Source organism: Glandiceps talaboti, chromosome 21, assembly GCF_964340395.1.
Source record: "Glandiceps talaboti chromosome 21, keGlaTala1.1, whole genome shotgun sequence".
In the NCBI taxonomy this organism is placed as follows: Eukaryota; Metazoa; Hemichordata; class Enteropneusta; family Spengelidae; genus Glandiceps; species Glandiceps talaboti.
The window spans coordinates 11,320,922-11,348,798 of record NC_135569.1 but is presented as its reverse complement, the minus strand read 5'-3'; the positions used below and the strand labels follow the sequence as shown (position 1 = coordinate 11,348,798).

The 27,877-nt window shown below is 35.4% G+C and overlaps 1 protein-coding gene across 2 annotated transcripts; it reads left to right on the top strand.

Annotated features, from left to right (window-relative positions):
- The first annotated feature begins 188 nt into the window (after positions 1–188).
- On the top strand, positions 189–26,964 carry LOC144451853 (lisH domain-containing protein ARMC9-like). Of its 2 annotated transcripts, XM_078142760.1 has the most exons (29): positions 189–323; positions 2,164–2,274; positions 2,717–2,839; positions 3,812–3,988; positions 4,741–4,989; positions 5,786–5,801; positions 6,483–6,574; positions 6,972–7,046; positions 8,279–8,365; positions 9,169–9,206; positions 10,273–10,293; positions 11,126–11,237; positions 11,652–11,750; positions 13,701–13,791; positions 14,089–14,212; positions 14,464–14,603; positions 15,353–15,429; positions 15,796–15,870; positions 16,385–16,475; positions 16,915–16,970; positions 17,459–17,563; positions 18,822–18,857; positions 19,547–19,629; positions 20,161–20,212; positions 21,099–21,204; positions 21,802–21,845; positions 22,732–22,820; positions 23,293–23,459; positions 24,895–26,964. In XM_078142760.1, exons 2-29 carry the CDS (start codon positions 2,200–2,202, stop codon positions 25,083–25,085), a joined length of 2,691 nt encoding a protein of 896 aa, XP_077998886.1. In that variant the 5' UTR covers positions 189–323; positions 2,164–2,199; the 3' UTR covers positions 25,086–26,964. The 2 variants fall into 2 exon arrangements, with proteins under 2 accessions (XP_077998886.1, XP_077998887.1); XM_078142761.1 differs by lacking the exon at positions 10,273–10,293.
- Positions 26,965–27,877: the final 913 nt, after the last annotated feature.

The following is a 27,877-nucleotide window of genomic DNA, read 5'->3' as shown; positions in this document are numbered from 1 at the left end:
ATTTATTGAGACCAAGTACTTAGATGTTAGCCTGGAATACAGAACTTTTAAATTTTATGATGTGTTGTAATGTTTTTTTGAGATATACTATCTGACCTTTGATTGCAATAGAGGAACAGCAGCCAATCAGCGCGAAGATGACATACGTCATTACAACATATTTCTCCAGGACAGTTTACATTGTTTTCTGTAGATACTAACTGTGTACGGTTTTCATCGACGATCTGACACTGCGATCTTGTTACAGAAATCGCCGATCTGTGAAGTTATATAACCAAAAAAGGAGATTTTACTTGTAGCTGATACTGTTTTATATAGAAAAGGTGAGTAAAATGGGATGAAAAAGTGGACACTTCGATTATGAATGACACGTTCACAGAAGTGTCGACGAATAACAGAATGGCAGAATCACAACGGAACACACACCGTGTAAATACCAACCCGGTGTACATTATGGCACATCTTTCAGTTAAACAGCTGTATTTCACTTCAACATTTAAATAGGGTTAAACATAAGTTATTCACATTGTAAACGTAGTATTTGATCGATTTTCACCACCACTATTGAGACCGATCAATCGTATACATATTTACGAACTATCAATCCAGCGATCAAATAGACACTTGTGTTTCTGATGAATCCGGGTTGTATATCATGTTCCATTTGTTTATAAACATATCTTTCATCATAATCATTGAAAATATGATGTAATTTTTCATGTCACTATACTCGTCTTTCACCACTTATCAAATCGACAACTGGAGTTCGCCAGCGAATACGAATGCGCAGCTGGTTTTAAATTTTAAAGTTACAGGGTCACATCAAAATCGATCTTAAAATTAGGAAACTAATCTCTTGATATAGGTTTGTCTACTATCAGCAGGTAGCTAGGCAAAGAAAGAGTATACCAATACTCAGTGATACAGATTAAATATATATTTTTTTCAATTTGATAGTTTTATATTTTCTAAAAATTACAAAGGATAACTCAGCAAATGGCTGTCAATATAGTAACGCTTTTTACTGAAAATAATTTCTCCTCAAAAATGAATAAAAATAAAGGTTCAGAACTATTTATATCAGGGTTATGTTTGTTTGATTTTTTGTAACTGTTATGGAACACAACTCATCTGATATGGAAAATTGAATGGAATATGATTATGAGATATTACATTAATATATCACTGCTTGTTCTGAATTGTTGATTTGCCGACAATGTATAGGTAAAAAATGGGGGGGGGGGGGGAGTTACGAAGGTGTTGCTCTGCTTTCCCATGAAAAGAATCATAACCAAACAGGGCTCAAAGGCTGGTGACCAGTGTTATTAAAATACTTTCATGTCTGTAAATCTTCCATCCTTAAATCATCACATAATCAGTGGTAGCCTGAATGGGCTACCAGCTGCAAATTATGGTAGCCCCATGTCAAGAATCAGTAGTCTGTGGACACAGGACTACTGTTAATTTCAAGCCCTGTCATATATTGTTACATTTTTTTTTTCATTTTTAAAAAAATTAAAATAATTTTACTCATTTGGTAAGTGGCCTTTCTATTATGTCATTGTCACTAGATTAATAATTTCACCTTGAAAACCAGGAAGTTGAAGACATTTAATAATAATAAATAAATAAATTATCTTTATTTATACTGGATAGCTCTTTAAGTATATAAACACTTGTCTCCCAAGAAGTCCAGTGAGGGCCATCCTTCATGGGTTCAGTGTTAATGCAGGAGGAAACCGAAGTACCCAGGGAAAACCTGCGTTGTTTGGTAGAGTCAAACAGAATGACACCCTTCTTACTTACACGTGATAAATTAAATCAAACCCTGAATGGGTTTGAACCCTGACCAACAGTGGTAAGAGGTGAGTGGTTTAACCACTCAGGCACCGACAATCAATCAATTTTGATCTTCCAAACAAAAATCTCTATATTTGTGAGATACTATGTTGGATGTCTTTATCTTAATTGCATTTCATCATAAAAACAGATTATTTTATTGTGAATTTCCTAGAACTGGGATGGTTTCTTCCCCAAAACAAACTAATATGATTTCACATAACAAAAAAACCCCAGACCCCCAAAAGTTGTATAATTTGTTTGCAGTATTTTCCTTTTGTAATTTTACAATTATTACCGGTATTTTTTTTCTTACAATTTTAGTTGCTGATGATTGAGATAATGTAATAAGTATCCAGGATGGGTTCTAAGAAAACACCCGTTGCAGATACTGTTGTGGCTTTTGAGTCAGAACTCAATAGTATAGTGAAGGAGGTAAGATAACATGTACACCATTCCTCGTTAGCAGTATGATAAATAGTGTGACATCAACAGAGTGACAAAGCGTTATATAATAACCAACATTATTATTGTTATTTATGTTTTTATGAAAGGATCACTCTGATTATTAAAACGCAATGGAAAATGATAATCTCTTGATTTGTATTGGTAATGATTGTAATACATTTTTTTGTAATATATTCTGTATGATTGATGGGACTTCTGCGATGGCTTCCTACAAGCAACCTGTAAATAAACAATTTGTTGACAATTAATACATGCTCTATATTCCTTGTGTCACAACACAGGTACAATCAACACGCTTTAAAAGTTGACACATTATAATGAGAAGTTCAGTGACAGTTCGTTCTTACGTAATCATCAATCACCATGGTTACCGAACATATATAACTTATTTTTATTTTTATTTATTCAGTATTTAGATTTTTGTAACTATGACAAGACAGTTGGAGCTTTTGACAATGAAAGTAAAAGTAGAGGAAAAGCTATCAAATCCAGACCTAAACCACAATGGAACAAACAGAAACTTGATATCCAGGTAAGATTGTGTAATCGTGATTATTGTGACCTCTAAGCCAATTTGACGCACCACTGACGCACACAATTTCTAGTGACACACCAAAATTTGGTGTTCCCCTATCTCTCACTATGTGGTGAGAGTGCCCTCTGAGATAATTTGATACGCCACTGACGTACACAATTTCTAGTGACACCAAAATTTGGTGTTCTCCTATCTCTTACTATGTGGTGAGAATGCCCTCTAAGCCAATTTGACATGTCACTGACGCACACAATTTCTAGTGACGCACTAAAAGTTGGTGTTCCCCTATCTCTTACTATGTGGTGAGTGTGCCCTCTAAGCTAATTTGATGTGCCACTGATGCACACAATTTCTAGTGACGCACCAAAATTTGGTGATACACAAGAAATGCCAATAGATAAAATCAGCTGTCAGATTAACATATACAGTGTCTAATTATTGGTATTTTAACAAATTATCAGTGAATATATTGTTGGTTGTCATATCGAAAAAATAATACCCCGGTTACAGCTAGTTCAGCTTTTGTAATGCAATAATGGGTAAGTTAGTTGCCAGGTACCACTCACAAACCAACAACTGTCATAGTTTTTTAGTAGTTGAGACAATAATATCAAGCTTTACAGTAACTATATTAGAGTTTTTATGATCACATGTAAGCCGTGCTAATATTCTGAGAGTTATACAAACTTACTTTGAAGTCTACTTGAAAATACTCGTAAAATATTGTGTTTTGGACTTCATACACATCATAGAACATATTGACCACATATTAGTTACTGTTACTAAATTATCGTACACCAACAGTTCAACTGAGTGAAGGAACACTGACATTTTGCTCTGGACAACCATGTTTGGATTATCTGCTTGTGTGTGACCTGGTTGTAGAATGATTTAAAACAAATGCTAAATGAGTAAGATAATTCAAAAGCAAACTTATTGACATTTGTATCGTTTCTTCCTTGATAACAGTCTGATGTGCTATCCATGTTTCAACTCGGCGCAAGACGGGAATTTTTCCAGCTTTGGGATGATAACATACCAGATAAGATCCGTAAAAGTGATCCAGTTTGTAAAAAGCTAGAATTCTATGTTAGTATATACTTTGCTATCTATCCTATCAGACATGGACTCGTTACTGGTAGAGAGGTAAGCCAATAATATTATTTTTGTCAATTGATGGTTGTATGCCTTATTCCAGTTACCAAAATTTTGGCCTTTTCTCAGATAAGCACCACAAGAGGGCGCACCAGATTTGGCAAAGTGAGGGCTAAAACTTGGTGCATGAAACAACAGTGAATTAGATGTGTGTGTACACGTGTGTGTGTGTGTGTGTCACTGTGTGTGTGTGTGTGTGTGTGTGTGCGTGCGTGTGTGTGTGTGTGTGTGTGTGTGTGTGTGTGTGTGTGTGTAAGTGCATGTGTGAAAGATCTCTGTTCTTGAAAGAGCATTACAATAGTGGTTTGGTATGTTTTCATAGCTGGTAGTCACTAATAAAATAGTATTGTGATAACAACATAGAGAATGGATGGTACCTTTGTGTCTGCTCAGTGCTGTCTTTGTGCAACAATACTCAACTATTCGGCCCTCACTTCTGGTCCCATAATGGCTTGTGAACAGTGCTTCTACTGGCCAAATCATGAAATCTTTTATCTTTCCTATAATTGGAATACCAACATTGCATACGATTTCAGAGAAAATTCAAGTTGAAGTTATCCCTTGTTTGGGGATCTTTCAAGTTTGCTATGGGCCACATTGCATCATGGGAGTCAGCAGAAATGTTTTTGCAGTGGTTGAACAATGAATATTCACGACTATGCAATGGTTGAACAATGAATATTCATGATGTCATTATTAAAGGTAAAGATGGTAATGAGTCTCATGAAACTTGTTTGTTTCAGAATAAATCTAAAACAGAGGAATCAATGCAAGAATTCAAGACATTTCTAGAAGACCGTGGAGCTCCTCTGAGTCAAACCACTGAGTTCTTACCATTCTATGCCTTGCCATTCGTACCCAATCCTACGCAGCATCCCTCATTCAAAGAGTTATTCCAAGATATGTGGGTGCCAGATTTACAGATACGACTTGAGAAGTTTCTAACGTTAGCACTCAAGTCACAACCACAGCCAAAATTACTTGAAATTTATGTATCCTTTGACATATTTGAATATAAATTGCAGTACTTGTGTTAGGTGCAATTTGTATGTAAAAGCAATCAGAGTTTCCCAAGTATTTACAGGAGTTCCCTAGCAAAATTATGGTACAAAATATCTATGCGAGTTTTATCAGATCCCCCCCCCCCCCTGCCGCTGTTACCAATACTAGAGGGCGCTGTTACTAAATTTCGCAAAGTTTTGGTATAAATAAAGTATGAAAATCTATGCAAGTTTTACCAGATTTCCCTCCGCTGTTACTAGAGGGCGCTGTTGTGAAGCTCTTGTACAGATAGTTCTTTTGGATTTCTCATAACTTACTATTATACTTATGCTACCAATGCAGTGTTGTGTACATTGGAAGCAACACTTGTGAAAAAAGGCTACTTGAGGAACTCTAATAATAATGTTATAACATATTTAAACTACTGTCATAAATATCAGAAAAAGTCCTTTACTAGTTTAGCTGCTAGACCCTTGGGCTAACTTTAAAGTGACCACAGCTCACATAGCACCAAAGGCAGTGTTGAGGCCTTACCCAAAGCGTAATGTCTTCCTGTGCACCAGTGGTATTATCATCCTGGGCTTTTATTCTTCAACCATCTTAGCGCAGATCCAAGGTCCTTAGACTCCTGATCAAGACTAAATGAGTTTAAGTATAAGAATGACATTTGTGACATGCAGTGAATGATTGCACAGACTGTCTGATCATTTACAACATGTTTTTTTTTTTAATTTAAAAAAGTGCACCATTTTATCTATTGACCTTAACTAATGCCTTCAACTACAGCAAGACATGAATTCAGGTATGTCAATCAATGTAATATCTAACTATTATAAGATTTATTAAATACTAGTAAAGTCTGTCTATATGTTTTCCAAATACCAGCAGTTTTGTCCAGCTAATAGCAAACACCTGAGCATAAAGTATATGTATTCAATGGAACAATCAGAAACCAATTACAGATTTGTTGTTTAAATATTAATGGTATAACACCTGGTATAGACACCAATCACACAAATAGAAATCGGTTTTGATCCAGGTGTCCTATAATTGTAATTGGTGTATATACCAATGTCCTGAACCAATTAATGTTACAGACTATGTAACACCTGGTATAAACACCAATCACGATTGACCTGTATAGAATACCTGTGTCAGGAACCAATGTATTGTATGTTACACCTGGCATAGAGACCAATGACAAAGCTAATTAGAATAAAGCCTAAATAAAGAACCTATCAAAAGTTATTGTACAAGTACATGACACCTGAGTTGTTTAACAACCAATACATTTTTAAGAAAATCTAAAATCTGAATTTAACAGAGAAAAAAAAAAGATATATAAAAAACAATATCTCGTAATGTATGTGTTTGCATCATATGGAAAGTGTGCAATGAATTCAAACAACAAAGTATAGTTGAGACTGAATTCAGAAAGTACAGATTTATCTCATAATTTGTTATGTATGTTTGATTCTGATAGAGAGTGCACAGCAAATTCAAGCACTTCAACAAAGTCTTGTTGATACAGAAAGACGTACCATGACATATATGAAGAGGTATAACAAAGTACAAGTAAGTGTGAAGACCTGTACTACTATTTTCATCAACAATGTAGAAGTGTTCATCCACAAAATGATAGATTCTATTTTAGTATGCACTATTGAAAACATATCTTGTCATGCGAAAATGAATATTCACGGACTCCAGGTTCATAGTTCTACCCCTGACAGTGCTGATGACACATCACTAAAAACTGTTTGGATTTGTTTCCAAAATATTTTCATTTGCAATTTCTTGTCATATTCATTTTAATATAAATGTAAGCCTCATGTGAGTTGTCGACACGGTCAATAAAATTATTCAGAGAGGGGCTCCAATTCTGTATTACCCATAATGCATTGGAACTCATTATATATGCAAGATTTCAATTCCTTGCTTTTTACCATGTTAATAACCGATTTTTTTACAGGCTGATTACCATAATTTAATTGGAATTACTGCAGAATTAGTAGACTCATTAGAAAGCTGTATAAATGGAAATACTGTAAGTTATCAATATTCGTTATGTTTCTCACTGTACTAAGAGTTTTGCTTTTTTAAACCCATGTTATATATGGATGGACATTTCTTAGAGGTGTCAGTTGGTGAGAATGCTCACTTTAGGGGCCACATACAAGTACACTGTTACTTTCACTCCCCCTGGGAAGGTCTGAGAGAAAAGCATTATTTCATTCGAGATGGATGCCATCTTAAATGAGATGGGTGAGTCCCCAGACACATGTGCTTGGTAAGGTGCTAATATGACATAAGAAGCCTACGACCTGCCCTGGTTGGTTTGGTTAGGGTGGATGTCTTGTATCTGTACCATAGTTGAAAGTTGTCTCATTGCTAGCCATACTGAGTTCAATCTGTGAGGTGGTATATTCAAATTCCATAACTCAATTCAGACTACTCTCTAACCAACTGCTTTTTGCCTCCTTCACTATTTTTTTCCATTTATAGGCTACCAGTTTTTTTCCATACTACAATAGGTTATAGGCTACCCCAGAACTTTATTCAACCCTCTAAAAAATACTTTTTGCCCCCTTCAGTATTTTTGCCATTTATATAGCCTACCCCAGAGCACATGTATCGTAACCTTTTTCCACTCTCTAAAAATTTTTTTTTTTGTCCACTTTTGTGCATTTGTAAAATGCAATAATCTGAAATACATGTACACATGTGCCATAACTTCAGACCACTATCTAACCAAATGCTTTTTGCAATTTTTATACCCCAGAACTTGTGTAATACATATGTTTTTCCACACTCTAAAAAAAATAAATACTTTTTGTCTCCTTCAGTATTTCTGGCCCCAGAGCACATGTATTGTAACTTTTTTCCACTCTCAAAAAAATAACATTTTTTGCGCGCTTTTATGCATTTGTAGAATGCAACAATCTGAACTACATGTATACAATGCTTTTTGCCCTTTTTATACCCCAGAATATGTGGAATATGTGGTACACTTCATTCTACTCTCTATCATTTGCTCCATTCATGTTTTGTGTATTTCTATACCAGAATATCTAATATCTTCTTAAAAGCTTTTGCATTCTGTTTGTGCTTTGTAGGCTACCTCAACCTATCTGGAATACATGTGTATAATTTCAAACTCTGCTTTTTTCCTTTTGTCAATTTATCATTTATTAGGCAACCTCTGATTATCTGGAATACATGTTCATAGCTTCAAACAATTCTCTTACCAAATGTTTTTATTTCCATTTGTGCATGTAGGTTACCCCAGAATATCTGCAAACAGTCTGTGAGAAATTATTCGCTAACACAATACGAGAATCAGTGGATATTAGTCGGCCGGGAACAGTAAGTATTAAAATCTGTAGGCGTGTGAGATATAAGAGAAAGATAAAGTAATAGCACGAAAATCCAAAATACTATTATTGGCATTTCACAATGCATAAAAAGATATAAAATCCTTTTTTAAAATACAGAAATATCAGGATTATTCTACTGTAAAACACAACCTGTATAGAATATGTAAACATGAAATTTTTGAAAATAGTTCAAAATTTCCAAAAAAAACAAAAAACAATTATTTAAAAGACTTTCAGATGTAAAAAGAAAGATATACAAATAAAATAAAGATAAAATGTTCAAAATTGTTGAAAAAAAAGTATCTGTTTGCCTGTTTCAAGCTATGCTAAAACTACCTACTAGCAGCAAGTTTCTCTATTGATCACAGTGTCTAATCTTTCACTCCTTGATGTTTAATAAGTGTACATTTCACCAGTGGAGTTTTAAGTAGAGTCTTCAGGATAGCAACACTGTGGGATATCTAATCTGGTATAATAAACCATAGACCAAAGGGTCTATGGTTGTAGTTCCTAATTTAACATCAAATGTTGGAGTTCTTTGTTTACCGTCTGAGTGAAGTGAGTGAGTGTAGGTGTGTCATATTATCTGTGTCATGACTAACCAGCCTTGGTCTTGTCAACAATTTGTTTACAATTAAACATCATGAAGTGAAAAATTACGCTGTGATCAATAGAGAAACTTGCTGCTTGTAGGTAGTTTTAGCACAGCTTGAGATATGCTAAGCAGTACAGGTGGTCGAACATTGTTGTAATAATCCTGTGTTGATATTTGTGTCTTGTTTTTTTTTTTAGGCTGGTACCCTTCTCAGAGCTTCGGCCATGCCACACAGGTCAGTTCTTTGTTTATCGTCTGTAGCATACGACAATCAATGTTTTTGGATTCTTGGGTCATGTTAAATATGAAATATTGCTATTCACAAAGTCAGAATATTTTTGAGAATAGTTCAAAACTTTTGTCGATATTTCATCAGCATTGTGGGGGGGGGGGGCGAGGTACGGCAGTGGGGTGACTGCACAGGTTTCACTAAGACATGTGAAATAAGGTGAAGAGATATAGCTGGGATCTCTATACATACAAACCTGTTCTACTCTGAGATTGCCTAATTAGCATATTCTGTATCACATTTTCTATCCACCACACACCCTAAATAGAGTTATGTTCTTAGCCCTAACATATGAAACTATTTTTAAGGCAAAAAAAAAAAAGGAAAAAAGGATTGTTTCTGATCGTTTTTTATCATGTTTGTCCAGCCCATGCAGTCTGCAAATCTGGGAGAGAACACAAAAATAACCCTCCCTACATTAATTGCTACTTCAGTGAAGACAACTTGCAGAGCCAATCATGAACAAGCAAATGACATCTGCTCCACATACACACTTGCTCTAAAGTACTAAATAAAAGGAACAGTAACTGTCATATATTTACCGGTAGTGACAAGTTTGTTGAGAATAAAGAAAAGAAGAAAAGATTTGTGTTGTCACACCACTTTAGACAAACTGTTCTGACCAGAAACAATTTATTTTTTCCTAATACTGTGTGTTAGTGTCAGAATGATACCTTTGCTATCCACCCTTGTCTAATAACTCAAAATATCTAATTAATCGCAAGATTCCTTGTAACATCAATGGAATGTTAGTTCTTTCAGTAAATACTATTTTTACAAACCAAAACATTTATTGCAATGTCACATGCTGTTCATCCACAAGTCATGAGGTGAACTTGATTACAATATTGTTTACTGTATGTGAAACTAGAATAAAATATGGTGAAATACCCAACCTCTTGGGAGAAAAATTAGCTTAAAGATTATTCACCAAGTGTTGTGCACTTTCACTGTGTGTTATGCTGTGTATGCAACTAATCCATTCACCCATTATCTCCTCCTCTATTCGCAGTCCTATACCAGAAGAACCAAGGTATCTAATATTCACATTTGTATTATCAGCACCAATACACAGTCTTTTTAGTTTTATATTAGACCAGCAATATTTATCTCATTTGTCAACAATGATGTCATTTAATAAAGACTAGGTAGTTAATTGTAACTTTAATGATAGCCAAATTTTGTTGTTGTGAGTAAAAATGAGAAAAACTGGGATTTCTTGTGAGTCACTACATAGTAAGAGATGGGGGAACACCAAATATTGGTGCATCACTAGAAATTTTGTGCATCAGTGGCGAGTCAAATTGTCTTAGAGGGAACACTGGTAGTCATTCAGTGTTTTTTCAAAAAATACTCCAGGATGTAGTAAAAATGTAGACATATATTCTATGATGAATTGAGTCAAAATGAAAAATTTCTTTTTCACTAAAATTCACCCACACTCTTTGACTGCAAGTAGGCACATTAAAATAATAACATACACACATACATACATACATACATACATACATACATACATACATACATACATACATACACATACATACATACATACATACATACATACATACATACACACACACACTCATACATACATACATACATACATACATACATACATACATACACACACACACACACTCATACATACATACATACATACATACATACATACATACATACATACATACTTACATACATGCATACATACAGACACACACACACACACACACACACACACACAGGCATGCACACATGCATGAATACACATATATCTCTAATTCCCCTTAAAAAAAAAGATGATAATATTGTATTTCACACTATCGATCCCCCTCACCTTTTGTCTTTCTTTACTTGTTATATAGTAGTGGATCAGAGGATAACGCATTCCCACATTTAGATTATCCCAAAGTAAAAGGAGATTTGGTCAATGGAGATGACAGAAGGAAAATATTACTTTTACAAGCCTTGCGATGGGTATGTTTACACAGTATAAAATATGTCATATGTATGTATGTATGTATGTATGTATGTATGTATGTATGTATGTATGTATGTGTGTGTGTGTGTGTGTGTGTATGTATGTATGTATGTATGTGTGTGTGTATGTATGTATGTATGTATATATGTGTGTGCATGTATGTGTGGCTATGTATGTATGTATGTATGTATGTATGTATGTGTGTATGTATGTATGTATGTATGTGTGGCTGTGTGTGGCTGTGTATGTGCATGTATGTTTGTGACTATGTACAATCACTATTTGTTGAGTCATTAAAAAAGTCATCTCTGAAGACAGTAAAAACATTATGAGTGAATATCAGAATTCTGAAATCCACAGTACCGTACTTGTCAATTAATCAGTCATTTGTTCTATTTGTTTTACAATAGAGACTTACAAGAAGCCAGTCTGGAGATCAGAGGGACTCAATAATCTCAGCATACTGTTCTAATGATTTACTAGGATGTGCACAAAGAGGAGATTATCAGGTAATTGATACAGGGTTCGCACGGTCCTGGAAAACCCTGGAAAACCCTGGAATTTCAAACCCTCCCTGGAAAGCCCTGGAAAACCCTGGAAAAATGCGCCCTACCCCTGGAAAACCCTGGAAAATGATCATGTTCAATCGATCGATTAATATTGACGATCTCGTGCTCATTCAAATGTGAAATTGCGAAAATATTTTCAAAGTCTTTCGCCACGCTGGGTGATGAATCAAAATTCACGCCGATTGAACCCAGACAGTCAAGCGATCGTTCCACGGGACACTTTGCCCGACAGACCGTGCCTATTAGTTAAATGGGCACCGCAGTGTTTCTTTCGATATTGCATACATGTTGTATATTGCTACTCCATTTATCTCCCAGTCGTCATTTCAGGGACATGATATTGTAACAGTCCCGGCCGGGGTAACATGTACAGTAGGTCTGTTAACAAGATTATCGTAACACTGTAGCGAGTATCAAAGCATCATCAACCTTGATTAGAAATTGTTACAAGTTCGGCGCACGAGTCGACTGATACTACAATCTAGGGCTAGGGCCTAGGGAAGTGCAGTTGAATTTCCGGGTTGTGGAAGTACAGTTGTGACTTTTATTTCGTCGATAAATGGGTATTTGTGTTACATGTTCTAAAAGAATAAACTGCTGTTTTATGTTGTCGGTACAGTAACATTCGTCAATGGTCAAGTTGAGTTGAAATCGCGATGTTCCGCAACTCGTGGCATCCGTACATAAACATCGAGACACAAACGATGAATGTATTCAGTTATTCATAGCTCAAAATTTTGTTACGTAAATGACGTTTTTATTCAAAATTTTGAAGAAAAAAATTATTTTAGGTGGCTTATAAATCTAGTAACATCAAACCATACAATAACGAGGACAAACTTTAGTTTTTGATTTATTTTTCTGGATATGTCTGAATTAGACTGACGAATGCTGCGACTCAATCTTACACGATCAATGCACCAGCTTGACAAAACGGCTACTTAGGGGGTAGGGCAGAGGTTTCTCCGTTAATCTTAGCGTGTAAACGTGGTTTTGAAACCAATATCTTGCATAGTGTCGATTGTCTTTAAAATGTTTTGTGACATATGGGAACTGTTGTTGATTTTTCTCGTCCACATCAGACAATTAGATGTCATTAAAAAAATATACTTTAGTGTCAACACCCCTGGAAAATGGCCAAAATCAATATGAATACCCCTGGAAAACTGACGAAAAACCCCTGGAAAGTCCTGGAATTTTGTTTTGCTTTAAGTGTACGAACCCTGTTGATAGTCATCTAGTTAAAGTAGCACTAACTGAGTTTAGGAACATTTAACTCAAGTAAAAATACTTACATAGAACCTTGATAGAACTAGTGTAATGTGAATGTTAATGGATGTCTTTCATAACATTACAATAGGGAACTTGCAAACCCGCCATGTTGAATATTGCATCATGGGAAATATGATAATAAATACTAATCAATTAGTATTGTAAACAATATTGTTACATTGTTTGTAACCACAAATAATCAAGTCATGGTACCCTGACCATTGTGTGAGGTTTTTTCATCAGTAGTTCCAGATTAGGTATTAAAATAACCACAGATAATCCCATAGTCCTTTGTATCTGAGCATGCTCAGTCTGGATTGCAAGTTCTCTATTGTCTTAAATTATTATAGTGTGATATTGATGTCAATACATAGCTTCTATGACATCACAATTGTCTTCTGGCATTGTTAGAACAATTGATTGCTTAGTATGGATTTCCCCGGCATTTTTATACGTAGAATAAATATGTCTTTGGATCGTTTATAAGTTATACCTGAATACCAGGTTTGAGTTCAGTCAATTGCAAGTGATGGTTATGTATGCATTGTATATGAGGGTGTCCCAGCATGGCATACTTTTAAAAACGAAATCTCTCTTTGTTTTTATACAATTTTCTAGGAACAAATATTGGATTTACTTAGTTCGCCTCAGGAAGGAGTACGACAGTATATAGCTAGATTATTTAATGCGTTTGCATCACTTGCTGAAGGTAAGTATATTTATTGTAATCTATTCTACACCTGTCAGTGAGTAACAACTACTATTAGAAGGGTCTTTCATTCACATATCTGTCTCTGTTGTTGACTAAAACACTGTTAACAGCCAAGTTTGGATTAGGCCTGGGATAAATGTCCAACTTCTCATTGTATTGAAGTCAACACAAGTCTGAAATAAAAACGACTCGGAATAGACATCAAATGTAATCTGTCGAATTTAATACGAAAACGAAGGCTTAATGTCATGGTAACCTGGTATAAATACAAACATTCTTTTCGCACAATTGCAGGTAGGACATATATTGCTAAGAATGTCAACGTACTTCCTGTGTTACAAGAAACCCTTCAGTCTGAAGACAAAGACTCCATCACAAGGGAAAATATTCTAGGAGCTCTACAAAAATTAAGTTTAAAGTAAGTTTGTACTGTAGAATATTTGCTGTGTGTGTGGAATCATAAACTCTGTACATACACTGAGAGTGAAAGCTGTATGAAGGGGCAGCTTTGAATATTTGGGGACACACAATAAAAACAGAGCCCTACCTCTAACACCTGGTATCCCGGTTTGACTATTTGTTTACATGTAAACATTCTCATAGACCTAAAATAATTATGATTTTCCATTTACACTCAAATACACTAACTTTGATCCCTGTATTTCACAGGCGTGCTCTCCAAACTCAGATGATAGAGGGCGGTATGATAGTTTGGTTGGTGTCAGTTTTAGAAGACAGTGATGCTTTGTCAGACTACACACTTGAATATTCAGTTGCTTTGTTAATGAATCTGTGTCTTAGGACGGCTGGTAAGTGTCACAATCAGTTCCTTTCAATTCTTGCAATTTCTTTTTGTGTGTTGATTTTTACCCCTAGATGTCCGAGATTTCATGTTTTCAATACTCCTAGAAATGATATTTATTGAAGATGAAAACTTCTCGGAAATGATCTCATGGAAATCGTTGAAACTTCAATTGGCTTTACATGTGAAAACTCAAATTAGAATAGTTTTTTTTATGTTGAGTTTTTTGTCATCAGATTAAATCAATAGAGGTTTGAATGCCACTTTATTAAATAATGGTTTTAGATTAACACATCAAATATCAAGTTAGGAATGATTGCACATTGTCGCACAAGCTCAATAAAAGTTCGTTCAGGACAAAACCCCCGCCCCCTAAACGAACGTTCACAAGTGTGACATCGACACGTTTATATATGATATAAACCATGATGAAAATTGTAGCATACATACCACTACGATCGATGCAATGTAAAAACATGACAGTATACATATAACAATACTACTTGAAACCCAGTACTGTATCTCACATTATAATTAAATTTTAATCAACTTATCAACATCTCAGTAGTAAATACAGAACCTGCTATCATTGAAGGTGTTAAAAGTTTTCAAATCAGAAATCGCATTGATGCCAGATCCCCTTCCCCTAAATGAACGAAGTTCGTTTATTGAACTTGTGTGATATTGCCCAATTGTCCTTATGTGATATTGCCCAATTGTCACTTATACAGCATAACTATATTATCTATACAACAGGTAAACTGAAATGTACAGAAGATGCAGCTCATATCTTAAAAGTTTTAAGTGATCTCCTTGGACATGAAAACCAAGAGGTGAGAAATGCACAGTAAATTTTTCAGAAGTAGGTGGCAAATAAAATACTGTGGAATATACTTATACTTATACCTAGCATTGGCAAAAAAAATACATTTCAATATGAAGTGATACTCATCTTCAAGTTTGTTTGAGTCACAAAAAACACAGATTCGATTGGGTCTGTCAAAGCCTTGTCATCTTCCTGTTTCAATTATTAAACAGTGTGAATCAGAGGTTAAGTGGTTAGCTTGTATGCCTCATATTACTGCAGTTTGGGTTCAAACCCGTTCAGCACAGCTATTTTTGATTAAAAATTATATGTCAACCTTCCTGATATCAAATAATGTAAACTTATTTCTTCGTCATATCTTTCCTTCACTCAGATTCGTCCATATGTGAATGGCGCCCTCTATAGTATTTTATCCATTCCAACCATCAGAGATGAAGCCAGAGCAATGGTTAGTATTGATTTCATTCCTAGAAATCTACAAAGTCAATAATTTGTGAAAGTCTCTGGATATATATTAGCCTTTAAATAGACCATTGCAGACTGCAAACAGGAAATTGAGACTACAGCGCCCTCACTCAAATTGGGGGTATCATCACCTCATAGTACCGTTTCTTAAGAGCTTTGTCCCTTGGTATTCTGTAGAAGTGTAAACCAGGGATGTTTTTCGCATTGTTCAGATATTGAGGAAAGCAGCATGCAGTGCTCTCTGATTAACCAAGTAACCTATACCATGTATACCCCAAGGTGTAGACAGACAGGAAGTAGAGCACCACCATGGCAAATTTTGGATGTGTTTTTACTTCGTTGTCTCTCTAACTGCTTGTCAGTATAAATTTCCTATTTCGTACTCATTGTTGTTCCACTGTTGTCATTTAAATAAATTTCAAAAACTTTTCAACAGAGATTATCTTTGATAAGTTCATGCAGTGATTTTTTGTGATAAATGGTTTTTGTAATTTCAGGGATTGGAGGAGATATTGCGATGTTTCCTGAAAGGTGATAATCCTGACATGAATCGACAAATTCAATTTATTATCAAACAACTCAATTCAAGTAAGTTCACATTTATTTATAAATTAACAAATATTTCAATTTATTTTGTGTATCATACTTCTGAATTATTTGTAATCACTATCTTATTATTTATTTATTCATGGGTTGTCTTTTTCATGTCATTTGATTGGTTGTCTTTCTTTATCTTTTGATTGGCTAGCTCTGTCATGTTTTTTGATTGGTTGTCTTTCTTTATCTTTTGATTGGCTAACAGTACCATGTCTCATGATTGGTTGACTTGCTAATGTCTCTTGATTGGCTACCTCTATCAGACTTCCTGATTGGCTGTCTTTCTCATGTGACTTCAATTATTCTCTCTACCCTGTCTGACTCTAACACCATGTCATGATTAGTCATCTTTCCATCTGTAGCACTAATTTATTTGCTTTCATGGCATTTCTGATTTGTTAATGACATTATGTTTTCTTTTTTTGATCAGACGATGCACCAGATGATGGCAATGATTCTGATGATGAAGAGGAGGATGATGATGAGGTAAACACGTTGTCATTTTAGTGTAACTTGTACTTTGTACTTTTTATGGAGCAAAATTTTGCCATTATACAATGTTGGAGCATTACATATGTACAGTTCTGTATTTACATCAGTACTTGTGTATAAAACTGGTAGTTTCAGAGACATCAATATCTGATGTTAGACTTTTTCACTCCAATGCAATGTTTCAGAGACACCACTCCCTCCAATGCAATGTTTCAGAGACACCACTCCCTCCAATGCAATGTTTCAGAGACACCACTCCCCCCAATGCAATGTTTCAGAGACACCACTCCCCCCAGTGCAATGTTTCAGAGACACCACTCCCCCCAGTGCAATGTTTCAGAGACACCACTCCCCCCCCCCCAGTGCAATGTTTCAGAGACACCACTCCCCCAGTGCAATGTTTCAGAGACACCAGATGTCAGTTCATGTGTTGCTAACATCGCGAGATAATCTAATATTTTGTTCTATTTCCTTGTTGTCAGGAGGAACAGGATGCCATGGAATCAGATTTGGATAAAGCAGAGGTGATCAAGGCAAACCACGGAGAATTGGCAGGAGAACAGTTACTTCAGTCGGAATACCAAGGGGTGAGTGTTGGTAGTTGTAAGGGTTGGAATTCCAAGGGGTGTGTGTTGGTAGTTGTAAGGGCTGGAATACCAAGGGGTGTGTGTTGGTAGTTGTAAGGGCTGGAATACCAAGGGGTGTGTGTTGGTAGTTGTAAAGACTCTGTGGAATGGGAAATGTCTCATTGAATACCCTTTATTCTGTGTATTATGTTATTTTGGTGATCACTTTATCCAGTCTTTGTGCTGTCTTTTGGTAAATCTTTCAATGATTATGTTTCTCAGTTCTTGATACATTCATATATTTATGTTAACATTTACCAAATTAGCCACAAATATCAGCTGTAGAAACATAATCATTCTAAGAATTGTCAAAAAAAGAGTCAATTTGGGACACTTGTGGTATAGTGGAAAGTCTACTGTTGATGTTAATATCTGATATGTTAAGGGGCCTAACCTAAACCCTACACCATGCTTACACTCCTTAACTTGATAACAAAAGTGTCAGTACTGTATGTTTGGTCCACTTAACTGTAATCTTTGTGATATGTGTAATGTATGTGATAGCAATGTCTGTTTTAGAAAAAAAAGAATTGTTTCTGGTCAGAATGTGCATCACTTGAATTCCCTGACGTTGATCTTTTTTTTTTTAACCTGGTTGTCAAGTCCATGCAGTCTACAGATGCGATAGAAAACACAAAAACTCCCTACATTAATCGCTGTGTCAATGAAGACGACTGCAGAGTCAATCATGAACAAGCAAATGACATCTGCTCCACATACACACTTGCTCTAAAGTACTAAATAAAAAGAACAGTAACTGTCATAAATAGTAGATCGAATGACAGGTTTGACAATTAAAAAATAATTGTATCGCACCACTGTAGACAAAATGTCCTGACCAGAAACAATTTTTTTTGACCTCAGCTTATTGTCTTCATGTTATGTATAGATTTATGTTTCTGTATATAATAAATATGTGAGTGGTCAGGCCCAGACTAGCTGTAAGCTACTAGTATTTCCTGACTCCCCATTTACCTCGCGCTGTTATATTTATTTGGGGTATATAAACTGATTATGTGTTATTTATGGTGACTAATATCAACCCTGAGTATTGTAATATTTATGTTTATTATATCCAATGTTTTGATACTTTTAAGTTTGCTATGTTCCTATCACACTGCCCCGTTTATTCCACCCACTGCACTATTTCCTTGCCAACCAACCAACCAACGAACTTATTATGCATGTGTGTTGCATGTTTACTTGTTGTATCTTACAGACTTCAGCCAATACATGGAAACCAAGGAAAAATAAGGTATCCCACAGTCAGCTCAGCCTGCATGGTTTCACTTATCCTTGTTTATGTTTCCTAAATTTATTGCATTGTATATCCCCTATTGTTTGTCTGCTGTGTCTTGTGTATCACTGTGTGCTGTGTTACGTCTGTGTGTGTCATGTGTTACATCTGTGTGTGTCATGTTAGATGTTAGTGCGTAGTGTTTTGTGGTTACTATACAACTATAAATACTTCCAGGACCAGAATGTGATAAGTTTGAGGAGATAGTTCAAAGAATACACTCAATTTCTTTTTAAAAAAAGAAATTTGTAGAAAGCACCTCACAGTTTAGTCAACAGTCTTCCTTCTAAAGATGGTAATTTGATCTGATTTTTAGCTACTTAAGTTTCAAGCTGAGCAGGTTTAGAGAGAGGATGGTAGCACAAGAGGAGGGTAACACGAGAGGAGGGTAACACGAGAGCAGGGTAACACGAGAGGAGGGTAACACGAGAGGAAGTGAAGTCTGAGATATAAAGTACATCATTAAATATATAAATGTATTTGTTTGTAGTTTAGTTAAATTATTTGATTGTATTTGGTTTGATTTCATCTTGGGTAGGGTAAGATAAATAAGTACAGAGATGATGATTACAATAACAAAAAGGGCAATTTTTAGGTTTGGGAGAAGACAAGAATTAGTGAATAACTCTAAATTTCATTTTTCAAAGCTTCTTGATGGATTGTTAGATGAACCATTGAAGAGACCAGTAACACCAAGTGCACGTAGAATGGCAGCTGATATCCCACCAAGGTAGGATAATATTGCCATTGGAACCCTCACCCCCACCACCACCCCCACCCAATTCTCTTAGGAGTATCAAGTGAAACAGATTTACTGCCCAAACCAGATCAAGTAATTAAAACCAAAATCGTTGTTTCCTCACTCTGGAATCATATTTTGTGTTTAGTTCCGAAATTCTGAACAGCGCCCTCCTGCAGTCATATGACAAGTCTAGGTCATTGACCCCATATACAGTAACAGCTGTTGAAAGCTGAGTGTGATTTAGCCATAATATACTAGGTATATTATTTATGGTCTGAGTTCAGAACTAATGCAAATTACACCTAAATTATTTTCGCTATATTCCATTCATGAAGTAGAATTTTGATAAAGTAATAAAAACTTGTACCTTAGTTACTATGGCAACTCATCTTGTCATCCAATCACAGTCCTTACATCAGTATCCAACCAATGACCAATGCTGTCAACAATTTATAATATTTTGATATGTAAGAAGGTCTTGAATAATTTGATAAAATCTTGTGATATTTTATTTGACAGTCCAGTACCAAGTACAGCACCAAGTAGGTCTCTAAGTCACCTAAACGGACAGGTAGGTGTACATGACAAATTGAGTTTATTTTATGAATTTCACACACATAAACGTACCAGTAGTCATAAATTTATGTATGATTTCAAAACTAAAATACTACTCTGGCAATCTTGATCTTGTCTTGATTTACTTAGATTTACTAAGCTTGACACAAACTAAAACTATTGTTGTGACATGTTGATATACTACTCTGGCAACCAAGGTCTTGGTTTACTAAGATAGACACAAACTAAAACTATTGTTGTGACATGCTGATATACTACTCTGGCAACCGAGGTCTTGGTTTACTAAGATAGACACAAACTAAAACTATTGTTGTGACATGTTGATATACTACTCTGGCAACCAAGGTCTTGGTTTACTAAGATAGACACAAACTAAAACTATTGTTGTGACATGTTGATATACTACTCTGGCAACCAAGGTCTTGGTTTACTAAGATAGACACAAACTAAAACTATTGTTGTGACATGCTGATATACTACTCTGGCAACCGAGGTCTTGGTTTACTAAGATAGACACAAACTAAAACTATTGTTGTGACATGTTGATATACTACTCTGGCAACCGAGGTCTTGGTTTACTAAGATAGACACAAACTAAAACTATTGTTATGACATGCTGATATACTACTCTGGCAACCGAGGTCTTGGTTTACTAAGATAGACACAAACTAAAACTATTGTTGTGACATGTTGATATACTACTCTGGCAACCGAGGTCTTGGTTTACTAAGATAGACACAAACTAAAACTATTGTTGTGACATGCTGATATACTACTCTGGCAACCGAGGTCTTGGTTTACTAAGATAGACACAAACTAAAACTATAGTCTAACTGATTCTTGGAACCTTGAATGATATATTGTATATGGTTTTGCTATAGATATCCAGACCCGTAACAAGGAGTGGAAGTCGTCCTGGAACTCAGAACTCTAGACCAGGTTCATCTGGTAGTCGGCCAGGTTCTCAACAGTCCCTACCACCGATCAGTAAGTCAATTATTATAGAATGCTTTGGAAGCAAATACATCCTTCCTAGATCCTCTGTTTTCTGTACATCTGCAGTATCAGTTGATACTGAATATACCAAAAACTGGTTGGCATCCTATGACATAAGCTTCCACCCTAGCTGTACAGTGGTTATTTTCAGCTTTGTTGCCTGAATGATATAAAACTTCCCATAATGGCACAACAACCCTTTATACTTCCTCAGCTCCATGGAGTGCATACAATCTATTGTAGCACGTAGGATTCAGTCCTTCACATAACAACCTCTATCCTACCACATTACCATATGTACAATTGGGTTTATTGAGACATAATTGTGGTTCAAATCTTGCCCAAGGACTTTAGTCATTCAGAAACAAATGACTGGGATGGGACTCAAACCTGCAAGGTGCAGATTTCAAACCAGTCACTAGCTATTTGCCGCCATGACTCCACAACCAGCAATATATAGATTACAAGCCAACCACTCTAAGCATTCAGTCATCATGACCCCACAATTCATTTTGACCTTGACCTAGGTCTTCAAGGTCAAATGTTAGATATCAGATTGTAATGCTATTGATTCTTGATCTGTTACAGATTCTGACCCAGAAGCACAGAGAATGCTGGAAAATGCCACTGGTGTAAGTTTGATAGTTTGAACATTTATAGTCTTACATCGATCAAAGAATGATTCATTGTGGCTAGACTCTCTCACAGTCCTCAGAGCATCGCTTTGTTAAAAGGGCTATTTTGTACATACCGATATATACTGCATAATTTGTACTGTAGGCCCTTGTACATAGGGCTAATCATTTGTTGACGTGTTACTGCGACTCCGTTATATTGCTATGTCCCGGGCATTGCAGTAACATGTCAACAAATGATTAGCCCTATGTAGTTGATGAGGGCCCACAGTACAAGGATATTCTAGAACAATTCTATGGTAGATATTGGTACTACATACAAAACAGCTACTAGCGATGCTCCCATGGACTGGTGAGAGAGTCTTCATTGTGGCTTAAAAACAACATGACTTAGGAAACTAAGGCTGAAAAATAGTCATTATCATATCTATTACTAGTAAATACAAAAGATATACTATATTTTCAAGGGACTTCATTTTAACCCAAAAGAGAAATTTGCTGTTTTTCCTGGACCTAATTTTTACTGATTTAGGAAAGTATGCATTGTATCTATGGATAGAAAGTATTTTACAGCAAGATGGGCAAGTGTATGGATCACCTTTTTGTTAACTAGTTTGATTGTATAAGATAGATTTCATTCATAAAACTTGACACGATGTGGTCCAAGTTTGAGTGAAATGTTGGTTATTCAACAAGGCAAGTGCACTAAAAGTGATTCTGATGTTCATGGGATCAGGAATAAAGTATTAAATCATGAATATTAATGATCAGTCATTGAGTCTGGGGCAAAACCAATGGTCTATGGTATTTATGGCTTACTTTGATGGTTCAAAATTTCACTTTGTGTTTCTAAAATAAATTGTTATTTATATTTTGCTCACAGCAAGCAAGATCAGTTGCAGCTGCCCATGGAAACTCTTATGTGAAACCCTCAGATAAGGCACTGCAGAATTTGAATGGAACTCAAGCAAAGTAAGTAAAAAAACATATACTAAATGTAATGATAATATAAGACTTTATACTTTATTAAATCCAAATTAAAATCAGAAATTCTTCAAGTATGGTTGGCACTTTTGCAATGCCCTAGTACTAAATCAGGAATAAACAGAAGTAGTGGGGTTGGGGGTGGGAGGGGGTTGCATTGTTCAGTAGTGTCAAACTGAGCATCACCCTTCTTAGATACAGATATGGGAAATTTCTAACCAAACCCAGTCAACTGAAGGCAGGTTCAAACTTTGACTGCAGTGGGTAAGAGGTACACAAGCTAACTACTCGGCCAGCAACAGCCCTACTGTGGCCTCTACTTCAAACAATAAATGAGTACAGTTAGGAAATTCTAGAAAATTTGTAGAGTTTTCTGTATGACAAATACAGTCTCTACAGATGAAATTGAACTCAGATGTACCTAAAAATATAAATAACCATGTCTTTTTTCCTTCACTAGTCCAAAAGAATATACTGTAGCGTTTTCATCAAGACCCAAAATACCACGTACACCGGATGTCAATAGTTCTCGTCCAGACACAAGAGGAGGGTTAAAAACACCACCTCCCCAACCACAGGCTTCATCTTCACCACCATTGTCAAGACCTAGTAGTTCTGGCAGACAAAGTAAGTTATTTGTACCTTTTGATGTGTCATTTGCATCATAATTGGTTAGTGAATATTATGGGATATTACAACAAAGTAACTGTACTCCTGAAAATCAAATATGGCCCTAGCAACAAGAGTTCTAGGTGATGATTGGATGATAGTGTGATTCTTTGCAAGATACATTGATAATGATTGGATGACTGTATGGCTTGCTGCTATGTTATGTAACAGATACAACGATTGGCTTATAATGCTTATCCTTGTCAACATATAGTAATTTGGATAATTGCTTCCACACTTAGGTTGTGTAACAGACATAGTGATTGGATAATTACATGCTTTCACACTTAGGTTGTGTAACAAATACGCTGATTGGATAATTACATGCTTCCACACCAAGCTTTGTAACAGATACAATAATTGGATAATTGCATGCTTCCAAACACCTAGATTTCATAACATATGTAATGATTGGTTAATTGCATGCTTCCCCACCTAGGTTTTGCAACAGATACAATGATTGGTTAATTGCATGCTTCCCACAAAGCTTTTATAACAGATACAATGATTGGATAATTGCATACTTCCCCACCTAGGTTTTGCAACAGATTTAATGATTGGTTAATTGCATGCTTCCCACAAAGCTTTTATAACAGATACAATGATTGGTTAATTGCATACTTCCCCACCTAGGTTTTGCAACAGATACAGATGTGACACTACCTCCAATAGGAAGTTGTAGTCCCTCTAGTAGTAGAACTACTACTACGACGTACAGTAAGTGGTGATCCACACAACACAAATATACAACTGCTACTAACAATGTGTGCTCTGCTGTGAAGTGTATGATGTGATTTTTTAAAATCTCCCCCCCCCCCCCCTAGGAGTGGGGGGGGGGGGCAATGTGTAACCTTTAGTGATTACTTTGGTTACATATAAATTTATATATTTTACAAATACATTTACTACTTTTCAGGCCCTCTGATTACATCTGGCCTTAGAGGCTCATCATAATCTGTATAACCAATATGCTGTGTTGATTTTCACATTGTGAAATTACTCTCTCTTCTTTTGTTTTTGGTTAATACAAGTATTTTTCTTTATACTTTATTGTATTGTACTGATATCTGGAATTATAGATAAGGTTACAATAAAGTTTATTATTATTATTATTATAATATTGAGATATCTGTTTATTCTTTGTATCATTCAAGAGCAAAGGTCATGTAACAATATTGTCCTTCAAAAATTCTCCAGCTGCAAAGTTTGAAGATTAAATATCATCCAAGTTTTGATTAGGAAACAAAGAATGATTTGATTGGTTCCTTGGCAATGTGTAATTAACAGAGTGTGCTTTGATTGGTTCCTTGGTAATGTGTATTTAACATAGTATGATTTGATTGGTTCACAGGTAATACATAATTAACACAAGTATGTTCTGATTGGTTCCCAGGCAATGCATCAAAACTGAAAGATGACAGCAGACCTGCAAGCCAGGGTTCACAGCGTCCTTCAAGTCGAGGTCAAAGTGGTAGTCGTCCCAGTAGCCAACCATCTCTGAAACCACCATCAGCTAGTAGTAGAAAGTCTGCAGCATCTCAACATTCCAGAAGGGGTTCATCAAAAGTTGCTACTGCAAAATAAACTCTGTTTGTCCATAAAAAATGTTCAACACCTGGGTATTACAGGAAGTGTACCAGGCTACAAAACCAGAAACTGCAGAATTATTAACACTGTAGAAAGCTACACAGCTTGGTATTACATAACAGATTCAATTATATCGTAGCAAATTATCAGCCAACACAGCTTGGTAGTACAGAGTCAGGAACACCGTAGAAAGTTTGTTAGGCTACATAGCTTGGTACTACAGATTCAATATAAACGCTGTACAAATGTTATCAGACTACACAATATAGGGAACTTGCAAACCCGCCATGTTGAATGTTGCATCATGGGAAATGTGATAATAAATACTAATCAATTAGTATTGTAAACAATGTTGATATTGTTTGTAACCACAAATAATCAATTCATAGTTACCCTGACCATTTTGGGAGGTTAATTTTATCAGTAGCTCCAGATTAGGTATTATGATAACCACAGATAATCCCATAGTCCTTTGCGTCTGAGCATGCTCAGTCTGGATTGCAAGTTCCCTATTGTGTGGCTGCCCACAGTGTCTTGTTATTACTAACATTAATAAAGTTTAGACACATATAGGACACACACATGTACATTGACATTATGTGTTTACTAGTGAACACATTGTCTATAACATTATGGAAGGTACAAAAAAATTTGATGTAGATGGACTTATCAACTTTATTCGCCAACAGTGGTTCTGTAGAACCTTTTTATGGAGTTAGTGGATCTGACTACAGAAATTAACCATAGAGGGCGCTATATTACAAACACCTTTATGGAAGGTACAAAAAACTTATTGGCCTGTGTTTAGTCTATATTTGATACGTCGATGGTGATTCTGTAGTTCCTCGCTACGGTTTTAAGTGGATCTGTAGTAGATACCTAGTTTCACAAAATTCTAATTATATGATGGCAGTGAAAACAAATCAAACGAAAGTTTATCAAACACATGATACCAGAAACAGGTGAAGCATTACTCCCCGATAATAGAACTGCAAGTCTTTCAGCTGATTATCGATATATAAATGTTTTGTCTGGCCAAAAAATCATCCTCATCAACATTTGTTTACCATTGCTTTTTGTCTTGAAATTTGAACAAAGCTGTATAAACTTTGAAATAGTGTAAATAGTTATTGAAAAGACATCTTTGAAAATATTCCGTAAGTATGTCCATGATATAAGTGTATTAGTTGGACATATATGTACATAGGTACAGTGTAGATACACACCTTAACATTTTTATAAAAACTAGTTTTTGCAGAAAATGTTAGTTTAATGTTTAATTTCTAAAGGGTTCTTTCTTTCTCAATCTGATTAAAATCCGATGTAGATGTCGGCTAATGTACATAGGTACAGTATAGATACACACCTTAACATTTTTATAAAAACTAGTTTTTGCAGAAAATGTTAGTTTAATGTTTAATTTCTAAAGGGTTCTTTCTTTCTCAATCTGATTAAAATCCGATGTAGATGTCAGCTAATCGTTCATCGTTATTTTACCGCAGTCTTTCTGCTTCAATTGACCTTCGTGATACATGTTTACGTTTACGTCTTGATGACCGCCTCGAGGTAAAATAACGATGAACAATTAGTCGACATCTACATCGGATTTTAAATCAGATTGTTTCTCTCCTTGTCAGTAAGCAATGCTAGATATCAACCAGTCTTCATAAAATGTAAGCTCAACGATATACTCCCAAGCAGTCCCATTATTAATGTAAATTGTACACTACATCACAACCTCTAACAATGACATCTTTTGCCATTATGCTAATTTGACTTATGAATATTAAAGTAGCGATATGGATGAGGATTTGCTATTTATTTTGGATTTTTAATTTATAAAACAGTTTCATCATAACTTCCTACTTGAAAAACAAATGTGAAACAACATATGTCAAATCTGTGTTTGCATCTCAATAAATTACAAAAGATTAATAAATGTGCAAAATCTTTGTTTTTGTACGTACAATAGCAAACTTTTTAGCACATTTTGTAGCTTTTTGCAATCTATTGAGTTACCAACAGATTTGTTCTATCACATTAATTTTTCAAGTAGGAAGCCATGATAAAATAGTTTTATAAATTAAAAATCCAAAATAAATACCTAAACCTCCTCCATATTGCTACTTTAATGTCATATTTAGTACAAATCAATACATATAAATTGTGGAGTCGAGGGGAGATTGAAAATTAAACAAATTTGTTCAGCTGCTTTGAGAATATGCCAAATATATTACCTGTCCTTGACGGCAGAGAATCAGCTAGGGATGTGGTTGTGTGAAAATCCAAGTTGACTGCCTTTCAACAGTAATTTTCATTTCTAAGTGGAAATATTGACTAATCTTGCACATTGTTTTCATTCCATTTCATTTTTTTTTGAGAGAGAAATGTTTATTTGTAAAAATATACTTTGAGTAAAGATCAATACAAGTGTATGAAACCTAGGGATTCTCTAATGTAACCCTTCCTTTTCACCTTTCACCTGACCTGACCTTACCTTTCACCTCACCTGCTTGGGGTAAAGGTAACCAACCATCTCCTTGAAATAGTTGCTTTCGTTTGTGCCACTAAGATACTTATAATGTAAGTTTTTGAAATACACATGTTCAAGGGCCTCTTTTTTTGCCAATGTTAAGTAATTCAGGTGCAGTGGCTCAGTCTGTTAAGCCATAGTTTATTCAGGTGCAGTGGCCTTGCTATAGATATTCAGTTTACATGGTACCAGTCTACTTAAAAATGAGACTACTCCAAAAAAAAAAAAAAAAGATTATAAATTAATATTGGATTCA